An 18,619-nucleotide genomic window follows, 5' to 3' on the forward strand; every position below is an offset into this window, starting at 1 on the left:
ACTTCCCGCGTAGTACAAGAATGGTTATTGTACAACTGCCCAAAAGTGCTCCATCCTCCACCGCAGTCTCCAGACTTGAACGTCATTGAGCACCTCTGGTGTAAGTTGGAAAAAGAAGTGAGGAAAACACCTATAACCTCGAAGGCAGACCTCAAGGAGAGACTTCAACATGAATGGGCCAACATATCGCCAGTGTACACCTGAAAATTGGTAGAAAGTATGCCAAATCGTTTATCCGAGGTATTAAAATTGAAAGGGATGCCTACCAGATACTGACATTTCTGTTCGTTGCTTTTCAAGCGTGTTTTCCTGTCTCTCCTTCCATGTGTCCGAATAATTTTGTTTAACCCACAAACAATGTTTGTTTTGTTTAATGAAAATATTTTACTAATATATTATATTAAACATAATTGAAGATAATTAACAGTGTGCTCATATTGTGTTTTGTTTGTTAAATAAATATTAAACATTTATCATCGTCTTATATCACGACTACGTCAGTAAATATTCAGAAATCTTATCTGTCCGAATAATTATGTGACTCACCGTATATTTCTATAATACTGAAGTGTTGGCATAAGGAACAATGGAGGAACAATCTTCCCTCATAAAAACTGTCACAAAATTACTTGGGTTTCACCAGATAGCATTACAGAAAACCAAATAGACCATATAACAATAAGCAGGAAGTTTAGGAGATCGCTAATGGATGTAAGAAATAAAAGAGGAGCAGATGTAGCCAGCGACCATCATCTTGTGGTAGCCAAATTTAAGTTAAAAATAATGTCAACATCCAAGAAGTTCGAAGGAAGAAAAAAGAAAATTAATGTTCAAAGATTGACAGAGAAAGAAAAACAAAAGGAATTTAAATTAGAAATAAATAATAGATTACAAGCTCTCTCGGAAAGTACACAGCATGAACCAGATATTGAAACAAATTGGGAAAATGTGAAGAAAATCTACTTAGAAACTGGAGAGAAGGTACTTGGAATTAGAAATCAACTACAAAAAGACTGGATGTCTGAAGACACTTGGGAAGTAATAAGAAATAGGAAAGAAGCAAAACAAAAAATAAACCAAAGCAGAACAAGACTACAGAAAGCAGCAGTCCAAACAGAGTACTCGGAAATAGATAAAAAGGTGAAGAAATGTGTGAGGAGAGATAAGAGGAAATGGGTAGAGGACTTAGCACAAAATGCAGAAGAGGCAGAAAAGAGAGGTGACTTAAAACAGTTGTATGACATAACTAAGAAATTATCCAGAAAAACATTCAGGAAGAGTAAACCGGTGAGAGACAGAAATGGTAATCTATTGCTAACCCAAGAACAACAAATGGAAAGATGGAGAGAATATTTTTCAGACATATTGAATAGAGATGGGAAAAGAGAAGAAGAAACCTGTAATCGAACAAGAACAGAAGGAAATAGAAAAGATACCAAAATTAAATTAGGGCCCCCAACTAGAGCAGAAGTTAGGCTAGCAATAAAGCAAATGAAGAATGGCAAGGCTCCTGGAATGGATAACATAAATCCGGAACTAATTAAAGCTAATGTGGAAACTTCCATTGATCTCTTACAACCTATGTTAGAGAAAATATGGAATGAAGAAAAAGTTCCATTAGAATGGAGAGAAGGTTTAATAGTAAAGCTGCCAAAAAAGGGAGATACAACTAACTGTAAAAACTGGAGGGGAATTACTTTGCTAAGTATACCAAGCAAGATACTATCGAGAATAATCTTAAATAGAGTGAAGGATGTTGTAGAATCAAGATTGAGGAAAGAACAAGCTGGTTTCCGCAGACAACGTAGTTGTGTCGATTTAATAAATACTCTAAGAATAATTCTGGAACAAAACAATGAATGGCAAGCCACCTTATATCTTACGTTCATCGATTTTGAAAAGGCTTTTGACTCACTAAATAGAAGAGTCATGTGGCAGACACTAGCAGAATATGGCATTCCAACGAAGGTATTAAACCTAATGAAAGATATGTACGAAGGTTTTAGGTGCAAAATCCTACATGAAGGGCAGCTTACAGAATACATAGATGTTACAAATGGAGTGAGACAGGGCTGCATTCTATCTCCGACAATATTTCTGCTAGTACTAGATGCAGTTATGAAGAAAACGATGGGTTGCAGGAAAAGAGGAATACAATGGGGATTCAAAGATAGACTAGAAGATCTAGATTTTGCGGACGACATCTGCTCATTATATCAAAGACTTGGCGACATGAAGGAGAAACTAAAAAGACTACAGGAAGAAGCAAAGATAGCAGGACTCACTATTAATGTGAACAAGACTAAAGAAATGAGAGTCAATACAAGAGGAAAAGAAAAATTGAATGTTTGTCATGAGCTGGTTGAACAAGTAGAGTCATTTACATACTTAGGAAGTGTCATAACAAAAGAAGGAGGTTCAGATGAAGACATACAAAATAGAATCAAGAAAGCCAATGTGGCATTTATACAACTGTATCCCATTTGGAAAACCTGCAATATTTCTAGAAAGACAAAAATAAGGATTTTCAATACAAATGTAAAGTCAGTTTTACTGTATGCTTGTGAAACATGGAAAACCACACAAGCTAACACGAAAAGGATACAAACATTTATTAATCGCTGTCTCAGGCGTATCCTCAATATAAAATGGCCAGAAATAATATCAAATGAAGAATTATGGAGAGAAACTAAACAACAGCCAATTGCAACCCAAATAAAAAGAAGAAAATGGAGTTGGTTAGGACACACCTTAAGAAAACCAGCTGGAGCAATAGAGAAAGCAGCCTTAGACTGGAACCCCCAAGGAACCCGGAAAATAGGACGTCCGAAGAAGACATGGAAGAGAACAGTAGAAGAAGAAGCAGCCGAGAAAGGAAAAACATGGAGAGAGGTCAAGGAGTTGGCACGACACAGAGCCAAATGGAGGCGTTTCACTGAAGCCCTATGCTCCTGATGGAGCAAAAGGAATTAAGTCAAGTAAGTCAAGTCAAGTGACATAAGCAACATCTGCAAGAGTACGGCCATAAGTAGGGCCCGGAACGTTATGTTCTATAAAACTGTAAAATATATATGTAATTATGTCAAAAATTGAAAAATATGTCAGAAAAAGGTAGAAATATTCCTAGTAAATCCAAAAATATGCACTACAGTACTTTTGAATTTCTCATAACATGGGATTCAGTATCTTCCAGGGAAGATAGACTAGGCTGGGGGTGGAGTATTAAATGAAGCCAGAATCCTGCACAACAATGAGTAGAGGCACATATTTTTGGTAAATAAAAAAGCAAAATATCGGTACAAAAACGGAGTCAATTTCGGGTTCAAAAGCAGTAAATAAAATAAAATATCGGTGTTATAGCGGTGAAAAAATGGATGAAAAGTGGTATATAAAAAGACACATTGGTTTTAAAATTGTGAATATAATCCTAAATTTGATTTAAAAACTACACTTATTCCACAGAATTAACATTTCACTTCTAATATCACATTTATGTAGTTACCAGAGTATTAAGTTTATTTCAGACTTCAGAAGGTGTCGCGTCGGTGAATAAACCCTGAATTTCGTGTTTAAGAGTTAATTTCGCTTTTTGCAGTTCATTTCGCATTATTTCGTGACAAAATATGGTCACAAAATGCATCTCACACCTTTCAAAAACATGAAAAATTAACACTACAATGTTTTTTTTTAAATTTAGTTTTTTCATTAAAAACGAAATATGCATGCCCCTAACAATGAGATAACATCTTCCCTCAATAATGTTTCAATGAATATTAATTGTCAGCGGGATAAAAAAGGGGGTATTATTGTTCTATTTTCAGTTGGTAAAAGAAGACTGCAACTGCTTTTAAATTCTTCATTCGTCATTTCCTTATCCTAGCATCAATAATATGAACTATCAGTTGCGCTAAATATATGAAGAAAAATTAAATTATAAAACAACAGTATATGCAAGATAATTACGAAATTATACAGAAATATGTCTTATTACGAGAAAATTGAAGAAATTTGTAAAGAAGCAAAATTGGTAAAATATGTAAAAATATGCTTTATCAAGTTGGTCTACTTCAGATGATTTTCATCAGATATGTAAAGATCTCGTCCCAGTACACGATCTGATGCCAAATAAAAAATATGTTATAACCAAGTCCTGGGCCCTAGTCATAAGCATTGATTAGAATTTGCATTGGTTCAGACCTCAAGAACTGATAAACAAAATGCGCTATTATAAGTAGACCTGCAGCTTTATTGGTACAAGTTATAATACACTGCTCTCCATAAATTAAGCAACAAATGGTGATCATCCAATAGAATCAACAACAAGGCCGGAGGGTGTACATATTTTATTTGTAACGAAAGAAACAAGTGTCCCACGCCTTACAGAACAGAAGAAACACAAAACAAGGTACACTCGTGGGCAAAAGAAATGAAATGTACGCATGGAGCATCACAGGTGGTAAACGTTGGAGACGGAAAGTGACCATTATCTGACACTAATAAGGGATATGATCACCGCGCGCAGCAATGCACGCCTCACAACGCCGCCGCATGCTGCCAATAAGGTTGTCCACCAACTCATTGGGTATGAGAGTCCATTGTTGGGAGAGAGACAGTTGAAGGTCTTGGAGTGTTTGTGGAGGGGGCACAAGACCAGCGAGACGTCTCCCCAGAGCATCCCACATGTGTTCAATGGGGTTAGGGTCCGGGGAATGGGATGGCCACACCATGCGTTGAATATGGTGTTCGTCCAAGAACCGATCGACTAGTCCTGCCCTATGGGGACGGGCATTATCGTCCTGCAGAATGAAGCCCGGACCTCGTTCTCGTGCGAATAGTTCCACATAACGTGCAAGGACCTCATCCCTATAGCGCTGACCTGTCATGGTGCCACGTGGGAGGATATAGAGGTCAGTACGTCCACCAATAGAAATGCCACCCCATACAAGCACACCTCCACCACCATATCTGTCCCTTTCAACAATATTGGAGGGATGGAAACGAGTTCCTGCCTCTCTCCAGACCAATCGGCGTCGCGAATCACTGTCCAGTGAGAATCTGGACTCATCAGTGAAGAGAACGGACTGCCACTGGTCCAGTGTCCAGTTCACATGTTCTCGTGCCCAACGTAAGCGGGCTGTCTTCTGACGCTGGGTGAGTGGTATACACAACACTGGTCTCCTGGCATACAACCCACCCTCGCGTAGCCGTCTGCGTACTGTACTCGTTGACATAGGCCGTCCTGTGGCAGCAATAGCCGCTGCACGCACTTGGGTAGCTGTTGCGGACCTGTTACGCCGACTTGTCAAACGGATATATCGGTCATCCCTGACCGATGTCACACGCGGTCGACCTCCACTGAAACTCCGCGATGCATTTTGCGTTCTCTGGAACTTGTTCCATAACCTACTGACAACTGAACGATCGACATTGAGCCATCTGGCCACTTCGTCCTGACGCTGCCCTGCTTCTAGTCTACCGATGGCACGCCACGCATCAGCCAAATGATGCCTGGTTGCCATATTCGACCCTTTCCGCACACTTGATTCACCTCTGCACTCTCCAGATAGAGACACACACCTCTTCCGTGAACGCGCGTCTTCGACTCCAATACCTGGTACGCCAGAAATCCGTGCGAGGGCACGATGATCGCAATTTATGACTCACCTGTTTTCCCTAACGCATTCGTTGCTTTCTTTCAGCGTGCCCACCACTCTTCTTCTCTTTTCTCCAACTGTTTTCTCTTTTATCTCGCATTTTCTTGTTGTTGCTTAATTTCTGGAGGGCAGTGTACTTATCTAACACATCCTATCAGTTTAACAACTATAACAGAGTTCCTGCTTTTTATGTAAAAACATTTTCTTAGATATATCAAATTTCCAGATAATTCTGTAGTGTTTTCACTTACCCCAACTCTGTTTACACCTTAATTTTACGTTTCTCAAGGGACCGGGGTGAAGAAATTTAAAATTAAGTCTGAGCCAATGGTGATGTATTACTTAAAATTTAACCACTGATATCTGTAAACACTTTTCCAAGTTAAAAAAAAAATGCCACACAATACTTCATAGAATTAATTCCGAAAAACTATGTAGAATTTAATTTAATTTTAGAAGGCCGAGTATTAGGATCCGAAAGTGACACCAACATAGGCTAATACTTTCCCCAAATCTGAGAATCTTGGTCCAGAGAAATGTCCTGCAACACTTCCATAGTGTGTCAATGTTATGGAAACTGCAAATTTCATATTTTTCATTATTTTTCTAACATCGTTGTGGGAAGACATGGAACTTGTAATACATTGGAAGTATGTGAAACTAGGACTATTCCCAACCAAAGCTGGTAGATTTCTATCATGTAATTCCAACAGTTTCACAGGTAAGCGTGTACTTCATTTCAGTATAATAATTTGCTATCTCAAGTTTCTTTCCCCAGAAAATGATAATTTATTAAATTTTTAAGTATTTTGAATTGTTACAATTTACAGGCTGAAGACAATGTATCCTACCCCCTTCCCCCACATATAATTCTGTGATAAGTTTAACCTTTAGGTGCCCAAGCGTCTCGATCGAGACGCTGAGTCCAGGTCGTTTTGAGAGTTAGCCCCCTCCCCCCCCGCCACATATACGCCGAATTTGCAAAAATTTCATATAGTCTGAATCTCTGGTTCATTGCGCGTACAACGGTATATCACTCATCTCTCTAGTGCAATTAGCTTCCGAACTACACTCATTTAATTGAAACTCTGCATTTTGCTCAAAATCGGCTTGGGCAACCGAGGCTTACTATTGAAAAAGGGCTTGGGCGTCAAAAGGTTAAGTGGAAATAAGACATTAGCCCTAGTTACTACATAAAGCATATTTTTAACACTTTAGTCGCAAATCACTGTTCAACTTGTAAAAAGTTCCATATCCATAAGTGTACAGCCTTTAATTGACAATGCAGGTTAGTGGGAATACCGGCTTACGCACAGTTGAACAACGAGACTAAAATATGATGTCAACCATACTAGACCGATCATTAAAGAATCACATGGTGTATCCTTACCTCTACTTTTTGAAGATCTCCACTAATTCTCAGAGGTTTCTCTTGTTCTTGCTGTGGACCATCCTGGATCACGACCATTTTTGCACCAGACTTCTCTTGAAGAGTCTTTATTGTTTCACCTCCTTTGCCAATTATCAGTCCAACTTTGGGTCCTGGTACCATAATTTCAACCTGGGTGAGGACAAAACAATTAAAATCCTTTTTGATTCATGGCTAAATAAAAAAAAAATGATGTTCTTTGGAAGATGGTGACTTCATAATTGTTCCTGTTCTCTGTTGCGAGAGTGTAATGAACTGTGCCTAATGTAATCTGTCCATCAGAATTCTAAACCTAATCTAAGGATGTACATACATACTTATTTGGACCTATTTCCAGGTTCCAGGAATTAAAGTAGCCCAATAACACCCGGGGCTCCTGAGGAAGAATGTGGAAAACAAGTTCAAAACATTGGACAGAAGAGGACGTTAAACGACAAAAGACTTTGAAGCACAAACGTTTTTCATACTTTTCAAATTATCTTATGCTGTTATGTGGACATTCATATTAAAAAGTGTTGATATACATGAAGTGTAAAAGAAAATTTTGAGCAAGAAATGAGGTGAAATAAAACACCCTCTCATATTTTTAGAGGTTACATGTGTACGTTCAGCTCATGAAACTGTACTTACAGGTTTGAAGACACTATTAGGCACTACCTGCTATTCGGTCTACCAGGAAACAGAAAACAAGATAATGAAAAATTCAGCATTCGGAGAGTGTGTCCTCTAGCATGTACACACGTGAATAAGTATTAGCTTCATTATGTTGAAAGGTAGTACAAAGTTGCCTGTCCATATTGTACTGTGCCATGAAGGAACATTTAGCGGATGTGGCAATAGGGCCCCACACATTGACCTCTTGCGATTTTGGAGGATATCTTTTCAAAATTGCCCAGACCTTTCAATTCAACTTGATCCAATGGCGGACAGCAAATTTCGTGCAGCTCAAATGGGACACACTAGGAGTAGCCTTTTCGAAAATAATTTGATCCTGGTTAGATGTGTACTTTCCATGTCATATCAATTATAGATGAAAACTGAAGATTGCTGGTAAACCTGAGAAAACTTTTTTCTGGTCTTATTTGTACTGAATTAAGGATAAATGTAATATTTTTTTAATGTGCTAAATATAATCTATAAAGGCTTGCCAAAGTTTGTCCCTTTTACTTTCAAAAACCTTTATATCCATAATAATTTTAAAATTAGAATTTCGCAGTTATAGGCGATGTACAAGATATATCTGGCAGATAAAATTATTAGCAATGTTACCGATGACAGAAGAGAGATAAAGTGCCAATCCATCCCATCTCTATTTTCAAGAAATATCCGAGTAATGATAGTATTAATGATTATCACCAAAAACATATGCATAAATTATTGGTCATACAGCAGCAAGAAATCATAAAAGGGACGCCCTTTGACAAACACTTATCTTACGTACTAAAATTAAATAACATACAGCAGACATCTTATCCCAGAGGAATGCTACAACTTACCAGTGTGCTTACCTGAGCATGATTGCCCATTCCTCCCATATCAGACATTCCTCCTCCTCCTCCTCCGCCACCGCCGCCACCTCCTCCTGGACCTTCCGTTCTACTCCGTTGATGTACAATATTCATTATAAGCTCCCGAGCACAACTGAAATATTAGTATTTATGAGTGAGTTAACATTCTTAGCACTATGAGAAGTAGAAAAAGCCACATTAAGATCGACAGTTTGAGGAAATACCAAAATTTACCTTTTGTTTGACGAGTTTATGGTATATGAATGGAACATCTGCTCTGTATATTCACAAGAAATTCAACAGGGAATTTCTTAAGTGTGCTGGAAGTTATAATATTTTGGTCTTCATATGCTCATCCAGAGTTAAAGAAAAACAGCCTGTGCAGCTAATTAAACAGCAGTAATACTTTTCATATTCAAAAGTAACAAAAATAAGAGGAAAACTACTAACAGATCTGTCAAGCATGTAAATCAAACCAATCTTATGTATAGAACAGCATATATTCCTTTTATGAAGCCACGATTTGAGCTAACAAATTTGGACAACAAACAACGGTGCTCAAATTATCAGGTACTAATCACTTGTCCTTTTCTTTGAAAAAAAAAAAAAAACAAGGCAGAAATTGCAAAGCTACCCTGAAATTGGAGAGGATTAAAAAAAAAATTCATTTGCATACTCACTCAAGCCAACCATCTTGTCCGGGACCTGAATGTCTTCTGACTGGACACCACCAAGGCCGGCATGTGGGACTGCTGCACCCGGTACACGAGGTTGGGCAGCCTGCACAGCCTGTGGTGGTGTCTGTTGGTTTTGCGTTGGTTGCGGCGTTGTTGCACCTTGTGACTGTGACTGTTGTTGTTGCTGCTGCTGCTGTTGCTGTTGTTGCTGCTGCCTTAACGCAGCCAATTGAGCACCACAAGGGTCATTCACTGCTGCTACCTTCTTGGCTTCAGGTTCTTAAAGGAAAACAGCAAATAAGCAATTAAGCTGCTGCCCTAAGTACCTACTAAATTCAGAATTAATAGTATTGAAAATTGAATTAAAAAATTTTGAGCGATCGATTTAAAGAATCAGATCTTCTAAAGTACTTTTCTTTTACGTAGCAGGTTGCTTACTTTCGTCCGAGAACTTATATGCTTGTGTTCCTTTAAATCTGAGTGCCCACACTGTTGACAACACACACATACATCAACACAATTTTGGAAGGGGGTGAAAATTTACATAAAAAATCACATCCTAAATGAATGAGGATGGTTGCAATTGCTTCACTTCCTGCCGAAATAAATGGTTTCTCCTTATAAAGGAGGGCTAATTTGGAGTTTCAATAGACACTTTTTAAAAAATTTAAAGATTGCTATATAGATAGCATCAGTAATGTAAAAAGGAAAAGAACTGCAGTAGTTTGGCAAAGAATGATAATTGCTGATGAATGAACCTCATGGACATGTTTGGTACAAACAAGATGTTATTCATATGGATTTTTTTGGAGTAAGGGTCAGAATTAATGCCCAGTACTACTGCACATTGATCAAGGATGACATATGGAATGCAATTCACAAAAATACTGAGAATGTTATCTGAAAATGTCATTCTTCATCATGACAATGCACAGCCCCACACAGTCAATTTGAATGCAACAACGCTCACTGAAATGCACTGGGAGGTTTTGATGTTATGTTCGTACACTCCGGACTTAGCCCTCAGTGATTAGATTATCAGTTTTCCTTGAGCTCCTTGGAAAGGCAAACAAGAGGGTAGAAATTGAAGAACGATGAAGCACTGACACAAAAGATGTCCTGCAGTGGTTAAGACAGCAGTCAACTTCCTTCTACGCCCAAGGATTCAGGGAACGACAACTGTGGTTGGATGCTCTGTGGAAATACTTGAAAAACCAGCTTAGTATGGTGCTTGTAGGACTTTCCATTATTTCCCCTCGCAATAGAAATCTGGTCAACCTTGAACGAACCTAGTACATCAGAAATCAAGGGAATAGAGAAGGAACTAGGTATTGTCTGAAGTAGACTGATGCCACTCCCTCCACAAGGTTGTCTGCAAAATTTTAAATTGACACACGGAAGGATGTAATTTGGCATTTTGAAATGGTATTGCCACGCATTAGCAGCTCGTTCAGCTACAGATCAAGAAGGAACATTTCATAGGACAGTAACTAATTTCTGTTGGTATACTTGAATTTAAAAGTAAATTTGTCAGTTTTGGCTCACCGAAACAATAGGGATATTAGACTAGACAAAACTGATGAAAGGATACAATGCAGAAAACAAATCCCATGTACTGGCTGTGTTTTCATGTTCCAGAGCCTCCTTTCTTAGTGTGCTGTGGCATTACATAGAACTACCGGAATTTCATCTCTGTATAATGTGCTTGTTATGGAAAGAGGTCCAGCCTATACAGTCTGTTGTCATGGAAAGGACGTAAGGGTGATGGGGGTGTGGGGTGGCAATGTTTTATTGAGAAATAAGATTTAAAAATGCTATAATTGTGGTACAAAACAGTGGTGGGAAAAATGTTTCAGACTGTTCTGTGTGATAAATGAGAACAGAAGAATGTGTGTGTGTACATAGTTTGCATGAATTTCTTTAAAACAAGGATGTAACAGACAACAGTGATACGCAAAAATGCAAGGCAAACACACAACCTCAATTGCCATGTTATGTGCATGTGAGATGTGGCAAATATTTTGCAAAAAGATGTGCACTTCATGGAAAACACAGGCATTTCATATTGTTTTGTGAATCTAATTGCATATTTTATCAATGGGGATGTCATTAGGAGCATGATCCTAAAAGTTACATCATATTTTGTACAATGCAAAAATTCAATCTAGGGCAATGCTGTAACGTTGTGGGTACATAGAAATTTTGCGTTGAATGATAATTTCAATAAATTAAACCATGGGTGTGACCAAGATAAAACTAATTTCATGTAATATGAGCTTTAGTTAGATTCCCGAAATAACAAATCAAAATATATAATTTGTGAAGGTAAATTGAGTATTAATCCATGGGAATATTATAGTTCACATGACCAAAGGAAATAAACTGTTCCATTAAGCATGTTCACAACATGAAATGGCCAACTTTAAGTTCTATTGGAACTTTCATTATTCCATATCAAATGAGCCCAATTTCCAAGACGAAATGCAGCAACTTGAGATAATATTGTCTTAAAGCTTGCCATTAAATAGGAATCAAAATGTAGCACAGCAGATTCACTTTTCCGTAAACAAAAGAATGTTGTGATCACATATACAGACGTAGAAACAAGGCAAGCGAGAAGAAAATTTGAATTCTTGCACAACCTAGTTTCTATTACAGATAAACAAAGAAAAGCTATGCTCTGACAATAGGAATGACCCAGACCCATGTCAAAAAAAAAAAAAAAAAAAAAATGGCGTCTTTGCTATTTGACTAGTGTATTGACCTCTCGGATTTATCCAGTTTAGGAAAGGAAAATCAGATAAGTAGAACTTTTCAAGCTTCATTTTGTGTTTCCAAAGATACCCGGTGGGTAATATAAGTATTTTCGTCCCACCCCAAGTAACAGTTTTTCAAGAAACTTCGGAAAAAAGGAGCTTCGGTCCGTGATTTTGTTATAATCCTATCATGGCGGCACCCGTGTAGTCGTCCGTTGGTGAGTTCAAAAAAAAAAAAAAGACACACTCGTAAGGTAAGAAGGCTTACAATATAAAATTATTCTAAACAATAAGCAGATACCGGAAAGTTTTTACAAACTAAACAAAATTGTCTAAACCGCGGAAGTGATAGTGAAAGTGAAAAAAACAAATGCCTGTCTGCCCGGAATGTGACAAAGTAAAAAGGAAGCTCGAGAACTTACAACTGGAACTTGCTACCAAAAATGAAATTATACAATTACTTCAAATGGACAAACTAGAAATGCAACGAGAAGAAAAGAGACAAAAAGAGGAACTAGAGGACGCAAAACATCCCAAAAAATGGACAGAAGTTGTCAAACACAACATAATTTGCAAATCTGCTAACAAATCCACCAGGGAAGAAGAGGATGCTCACAGTGTACAGAACAAGTTTGTGCATAGAAACGTATTTAATGTGCTAGTTAGTGCAGAACTTGACACCGTAACTCCCATACCTAAAATCTCGAAAAAATCGCATTTGGAAAAGAATGGAAGGGAAATGCCTGATGCGGTGAACAACAGACACAACACACGTAAATGTAGCTTAATGGATAATAGTAACATAAGATATAACCATCCACGAAAGACTGATAAAAGAAAGAAAGAACATGAAAACCAAAAGTACAAGGGCAAATTGTTGATTTTAGGGGATAGCCACAGCCGTGGCATAGCAGGAAGACTAGCAGAAAAATCTGTTGAGAATAAGTACCAAGTGTCTGGATTCACGAAACCAGGGGCCCCAATGAGGGAAGTGTTAAGTTCACTAGCATCCAAGTGCAAGGATTCTGGTAAAGAAGACTACATAATTATAATGGGGGGGTCATATGATGTGGCAAAAAATCAAACCAAAACGGCAATACAAACACTAAAAAAATCCCTTGACACAGTACAACATACAAATGTAATTGTCTGTGCTATCCCCAAAAGATACGATCTAATCCCATCATCATGTGTTAACCTTGAAGTAGACACTGCAAACTCAAAAGTTGCCAAAGTCTGCAGATCTTTCCCCTTAGTTCAGCTCTTAGATGTGAATGAAGTTGGAAGAGCTGGCCACACAAATCATGGCCAACACCTAAATGCCAAAGGTAAAAACATTATATGTGAAAAACTATATCTGCTGATAAACAATACAGTAACTCTCCATAAAATTGAGCATCCCATACCTCTACCGGCACCACTTCCAAATAACTCCAAGGAGAAACAACCAACCTCCACCATCAAGATCATGCAAGATATAAGAAAAGAAGTAACAAGGAACGAACCAGGAAAAGACGTAACTCACTCAAGTGCATCAGTCTCATGTGAAAACGGTAGTGAAGTAGTGAATGATGGAAAAGGTAGTGATGTGGTGAATGATGGGAAAGATAGTGAAGTCATGAAAGTTAGGGAAAATAGTGAAGTGGTGATTGATGGAAAAGATAATGAAGTGTACAGTGAAAATCCAACTGAAAAAACTCCCCGAGTAGCAATCAGGAAGAAATGTAAGCCCAAAAAGTACAGTGACGATTTTTTATGGTAAATAATATAAGTGGCATAAATGAGAACAAAAATCCACCAATAAGAGATAGTTACTATGTAGACGACAATAATTATAGAAACTGTGTAAATGTATATCACTTAAATGTTCAGGGTATATCAGGTAAAATGCTAAATTTGGATCTTCTCATAAAAGAAGAAACTGAAATGGTACATGTTCTTTGCATTACAGAGCACTGGCTCTCAAAAGATGAAATCAAATTTGCACAAATTTATAATTATCAATTAATAAGCTTCTCCCGTAGATCAATGATTAAGCGCGGAGGTACCAGCATATTTGTTAAACAAGGTGTAAGAGTGAAAGGAATTATCCCAAAAAGAGTTCAAGCTATTGAAAAACACTTTGAATTCAGCGTCATATATCTCCTTGACCTCAAAATTTTAGTTATCTGTTGCTATAGAACACCAGATGGAGATTATGCAACTTTTATACAAAAACTCACAATGCTTTTGGATGAACTAAAAACACTAGAATCAGAAATTATAATATGTGGGGATCTGAACATTGACTTCCTAAAAGACACAGGGCGTAAGGTACACTTTGTGACGACACTAAACACATATGGCCTCAAACAAGTAATCAACTCACCTACACGAATAACACCAAACTCAGTTTCGTTGATAGACCACATGATCATCCACAAAGAAGCAAAAAAGTACCAGTGTAAAAATGTAAGTGTACACTATTCTGATCATGAAGCACAATTTCTTTCACTAGAGTGTAGAAACAAAAAAATAACTGAGTTAAAAGCAACAAAGAAAATACAAAAAAGACTATACACAAAGGAGACAATTGATATATTCATGCAGAAATTAGGGGAAGAAAGGTGGGATGTCATTTATCAACTACCCTGCACAAATACGAAATTCAATGTCCTCCTAAATAAAATTTGCCTACTCCACAATGAATGCTTTCCTGTAAAACAAGTAAATATAAGAAATAAAGAAAAATCCTGGATAACAAATGGAATAAAAATATCTAGCAGAAATATAAAATTACTTCATGCAGAAAGTAAAGTAAATAATGACCCAAATTTTATAGCCTACTACAAAATGTATAAGAAAACATATCAATCAGTATTAAAACAGGCAAAAATCAGACATAATGACATAAGGATACAAACATCGGATAACAAATGCAAAGCCATGTGGGATATAATCCGAAGTGTAACATGTCCACACTCAAACACAAGAAAAAACATAACATTAAATGTAAAAGGCAAAGAATTAAGTAGTCCATATGATGTAGCAAATGTATTCAACACCTTCTTTATAAACTCGGTACCATGTGCTGGCCAAAATAAGAATAAAAAGATGACCAAGACAGGCGCAAAGGCTTTAACAGCTCTGAAAAATGAAAAATCAATCTTCATATCACCCATTTCTGAACTAGAATTAAGGGAAATATTCAGATCATTAAAAAAAAAGCACTCATTTGGATTTGACGAAATACCAGATTTTCTGATTAAAGGTTGCTACAAACAGCTTTGTAAACCTCTGTTACACATCATAAATCATTCCTTTGAAACAGGTATCTTTCCTGACAGACTAAAAATTGCAATTGTAAAACCAATATACAAGAAAAATGATCCAAAAGATGTAGCCAATTACAGACCTATATCACAACTTTCTGTGTTCTCAAAAATTTTTGAACGTGCAATGCTAATAAAAGTTGAAAAATTCTGTGAAAAGTATTCAGTACTAAGCAAGACACAACACAGTTTTACAAAGCAAAAAAGCACAAATTCAGCCCTGATTGATCTCATTGAACAAGTAGGTGAATCACTTGATAACTGCAAACACACACTTGGGATTTTCTGTGACCTGACAAAAGCCTTTGACTCAGTCAATCACGAAATTCTCCTAAACAAACTAGAAAATTATGGCATGCGAGGACTAGCACATAAATGGTTTAGATCATATCTTCATGAAAGAAAACAATTTGTAGAAATATGTTACTTAAATGCTGATGGAAATACAATATATAATCAATCTCCAGTTCAAAAAATAAATTGTGGAGTTCCCCAAGGCAGCATACTTGGACCTTTTCTATTCCTGCTCTACGTAAACGAAATGCCAAAACTTTTGGATGAGGCACAGGCTATATTGTATGCAGATGACACAAACATTATATTAACAGATCACTGTGAGCATGCCTTAAAAAATAAAGTAAACAACACATTGCTAAAGCTTGATAGCTGGTTTCAAGGAAATAATTTAATTCTAAATACAAGCAAAACAAATTACATAAATTTTACTGCCTCTCAAACTAAGAAACACTTAAATATTAATGTTAAGTCCCAAAATACAGACTTAATGCACGCAAAAGAATCTACATTTTTGGGTATTGTTTTAGATGAACACTTGAAATTTTCAAACCACATCGACATGCTTCAACAAAAATTAAGTAAAGTCTGCTTTGCACTGCGTGTAATGGTAAATATTACCAGCTTTTGGTCTGTCAGAAGTCTGTATGTAGCAAACTTTGAATCAGTAATAAGGTATGGAATCATGAGCTGGGGAAACAAGGCACATAGCTCCATACTCTTTAAATTACAAAAAAGAGCACTTCGAATTGTGGCAGGGGTCAATGGGAAATATTCATGCAGAAATCTCTTCCGTAACTTCCGCTTACTGACATTACCCTGTTTGTATATTTATGAATGTCTGGTATACATCAAACAAAATATTAGTACTTTCAAAACCAATGAAGATATCCATAGCCTGAACACGAGAAATAAAGATAAAATTCGAATGAAGACATGCTGTCTTACTCTCTACAAGAAGGGACCTAAAAACTCAGCAGTTGCCCTGTATAACAAGTTGCCCAGAGAGTTAAGACACGAACCCAAAGTGGAAAAGTTTAAAAACAAAATCAAAACCATGCTAATTAAACATTCATTTTACAGCATACAAGAATATACAGAGGCAACACTCATCTTTTGAAGGTCTTGTGTATCTGTAACCAGAATAAATTTTAAAAGGTATGGTTAGGTTAGTTACCATATGTGCAGAGCTTGTTGTTGCACATCAAACTGGAATTTTTCAAGTATAATATTTTATATGCAATGTATCTTATGTTAAATTTACTAAACTTTATTATCATGTATTTCTAATTCACATGTTCTATAATTCTATGTGTAACCAGAATAAATGTTAAAAGCTATGGTTAGTTACCATACATTCAGGGCTTGATGTTGCACATCAAACTGAAATTGTATAGTATAATATCTTGATATGCAAGGGTTATAATACACCAATATATATTCGTGTATCTTATGTTAAAATTACCAAATGTTATTATCATGTACTTCTACTTGACATGTCCTATACTACAGATGTACCTATTTGTACAAAATTGTAGTCCTTGGATGCAAATAAATCATATCATATCATATATGTTAACCAAATTTTCTTTAAACCGTTGTTGGCTTGCAAATGCTGAACACTGGTCAGAGTAAAAATCACAGTGTTTTGTTAGATTTGAGTCACCACCTACTTGGGCAAACCAGGCTATGTCTAGCAAGACCAGTAGTGGGTTGGGCTTTTTTCGCATCTGCTAGGTGCTGGTCTTGCTAGACATATCAAATACAATAGCCATAAAATTCAAAAGGTTCGAGTCAAACACACTACCCACACGCTCATAGACACCAAAATCAAGGAACCGCACGCCATAATGCACTTCCCGCACGAACTAAACATCGTTAGCGGGCAAGCGCACCATACTTGGATTCCACTACTGCAGCAGTTATCGCCCGGAAATAGCAGACGACGCACCAAGACGCACAGCGCACCTAACGGCAGCCAGAGAACTACGAACAAAAGACGCACGCCAAGCAACAGTGCAGCAAGTTCCAACGAGGATGGTGGCAGTGGCCACTGAAATTAATCGAAAAAGAAAAAACAGCTTTGCGGATAACGGTGAGTACTAGTTTCTCCGTATTTATATACTACCGCGTCTCTCTTTTCCCAATCATGAATACAACAGTATGTTATAACTTTCCTGTCAGTTAAGTGAAAATTCTTTCTAAACAATTGTATCTGTTATTCACCTTGCACACAACATTTAAACTTTCAAGTAATATATACATAAGAAAGAATATAAAGAAGGCTGGCATAGTGGTGCCACATCAATCACCTTCATTCTTTCCTTTAACTAAAATATTTTTAACTGCACTTTTGTACCCTAAGGACTTATGCATGGAAAATTGAAACATTAGATAAAAACATGTACCTACACAACCTATAATACCAATGTGGATAATTAGAATTGTGGCAGTACACGTGATCTGCTTTCAACATATGGAGACTTAAAGCGACATTTTTTGGAAAGCATATTCTAATTTTCCTCAATTTAAAATGAGCTTTCTGCTAAAACCCAAGTGATGCTTCCATGGCCTCTTTCACATGATAACACCACTCCCAAAGTGGGAAACAACTTTAATGCATAACTCAAATGAGACTATAACATTTTAAACGTCCATGACATGGGTATTTACGAATAAGAAATGGGGACATTTGGTAATTACAGGTCATAATATGCAAGTAATCACAAACATTAGAATTTTAATGGAGAATTCTATCGTAATATATTTGAGAGAAGAGCTTTTGCAGGTTTTTCGATACACAATGTACAGGGTCTCTCTAAATTAGTTATACAAAAGTAACCGTTAATTGTGAAGAAATTTATGTGCAACAGAAATGGTTTATACATCAATGAATACAATATACCTTCAAGTTTATTGTCGCACGTCATTTGCTTCCAGTTCCTAGTTTCAGACGCTGCCACTGGAGGTGTGAGCCTTTGCTTATCTGT

At 37.0% G+C, this 18,619-nt stretch overlaps 1 protein-coding gene across 1 annotated transcript in view; it reads right to left on the reverse strand.

Moving 5' to 3' along the window:
- LOC145986993 (uncharacterized) overlaps window positions 1-10,684 on the reverse strand; it is a 42,977-nt gene extending 32,293 nt beyond the window's left edge. Inside the window, exons 1-4 of the mRNA XM_083121459.1 lie at window positions 10,558-10,684; window positions 9,268-9,547; window positions 8,580-8,724; window positions 7,045-7,215 (exon numbers count right to left, since the gene is read on the reverse strand). Of these exons, the coding sequence (XP_082977585.1) occupies window positions 7,045-7,215; window positions 8,580-8,724; window positions 9,268-9,547; window positions 10,558-10,684 (723 nt within the window). The remainder of the gene's footprint in view (window positions 1-7,044; window positions 7,216-8,579; window positions 8,725-9,267; window positions 9,548-10,557) is intronic.
- Window positions 10,685-18,619: the final 7,935 nt, after the last annotated feature.

Source organism: Lepisma saccharinum, chromosome 1 (genome assembly GCF_977018435.1).
Source record: "Lepisma saccharinum chromosome 1, izLepSacc3.1, whole genome shotgun sequence".
NCBI classification, from domain to species: domain Eukaryota; kingdom Metazoa; phylum Arthropoda; class Insecta; order Zygentoma; family Lepismatidae; genus Lepisma; species Lepisma saccharinum.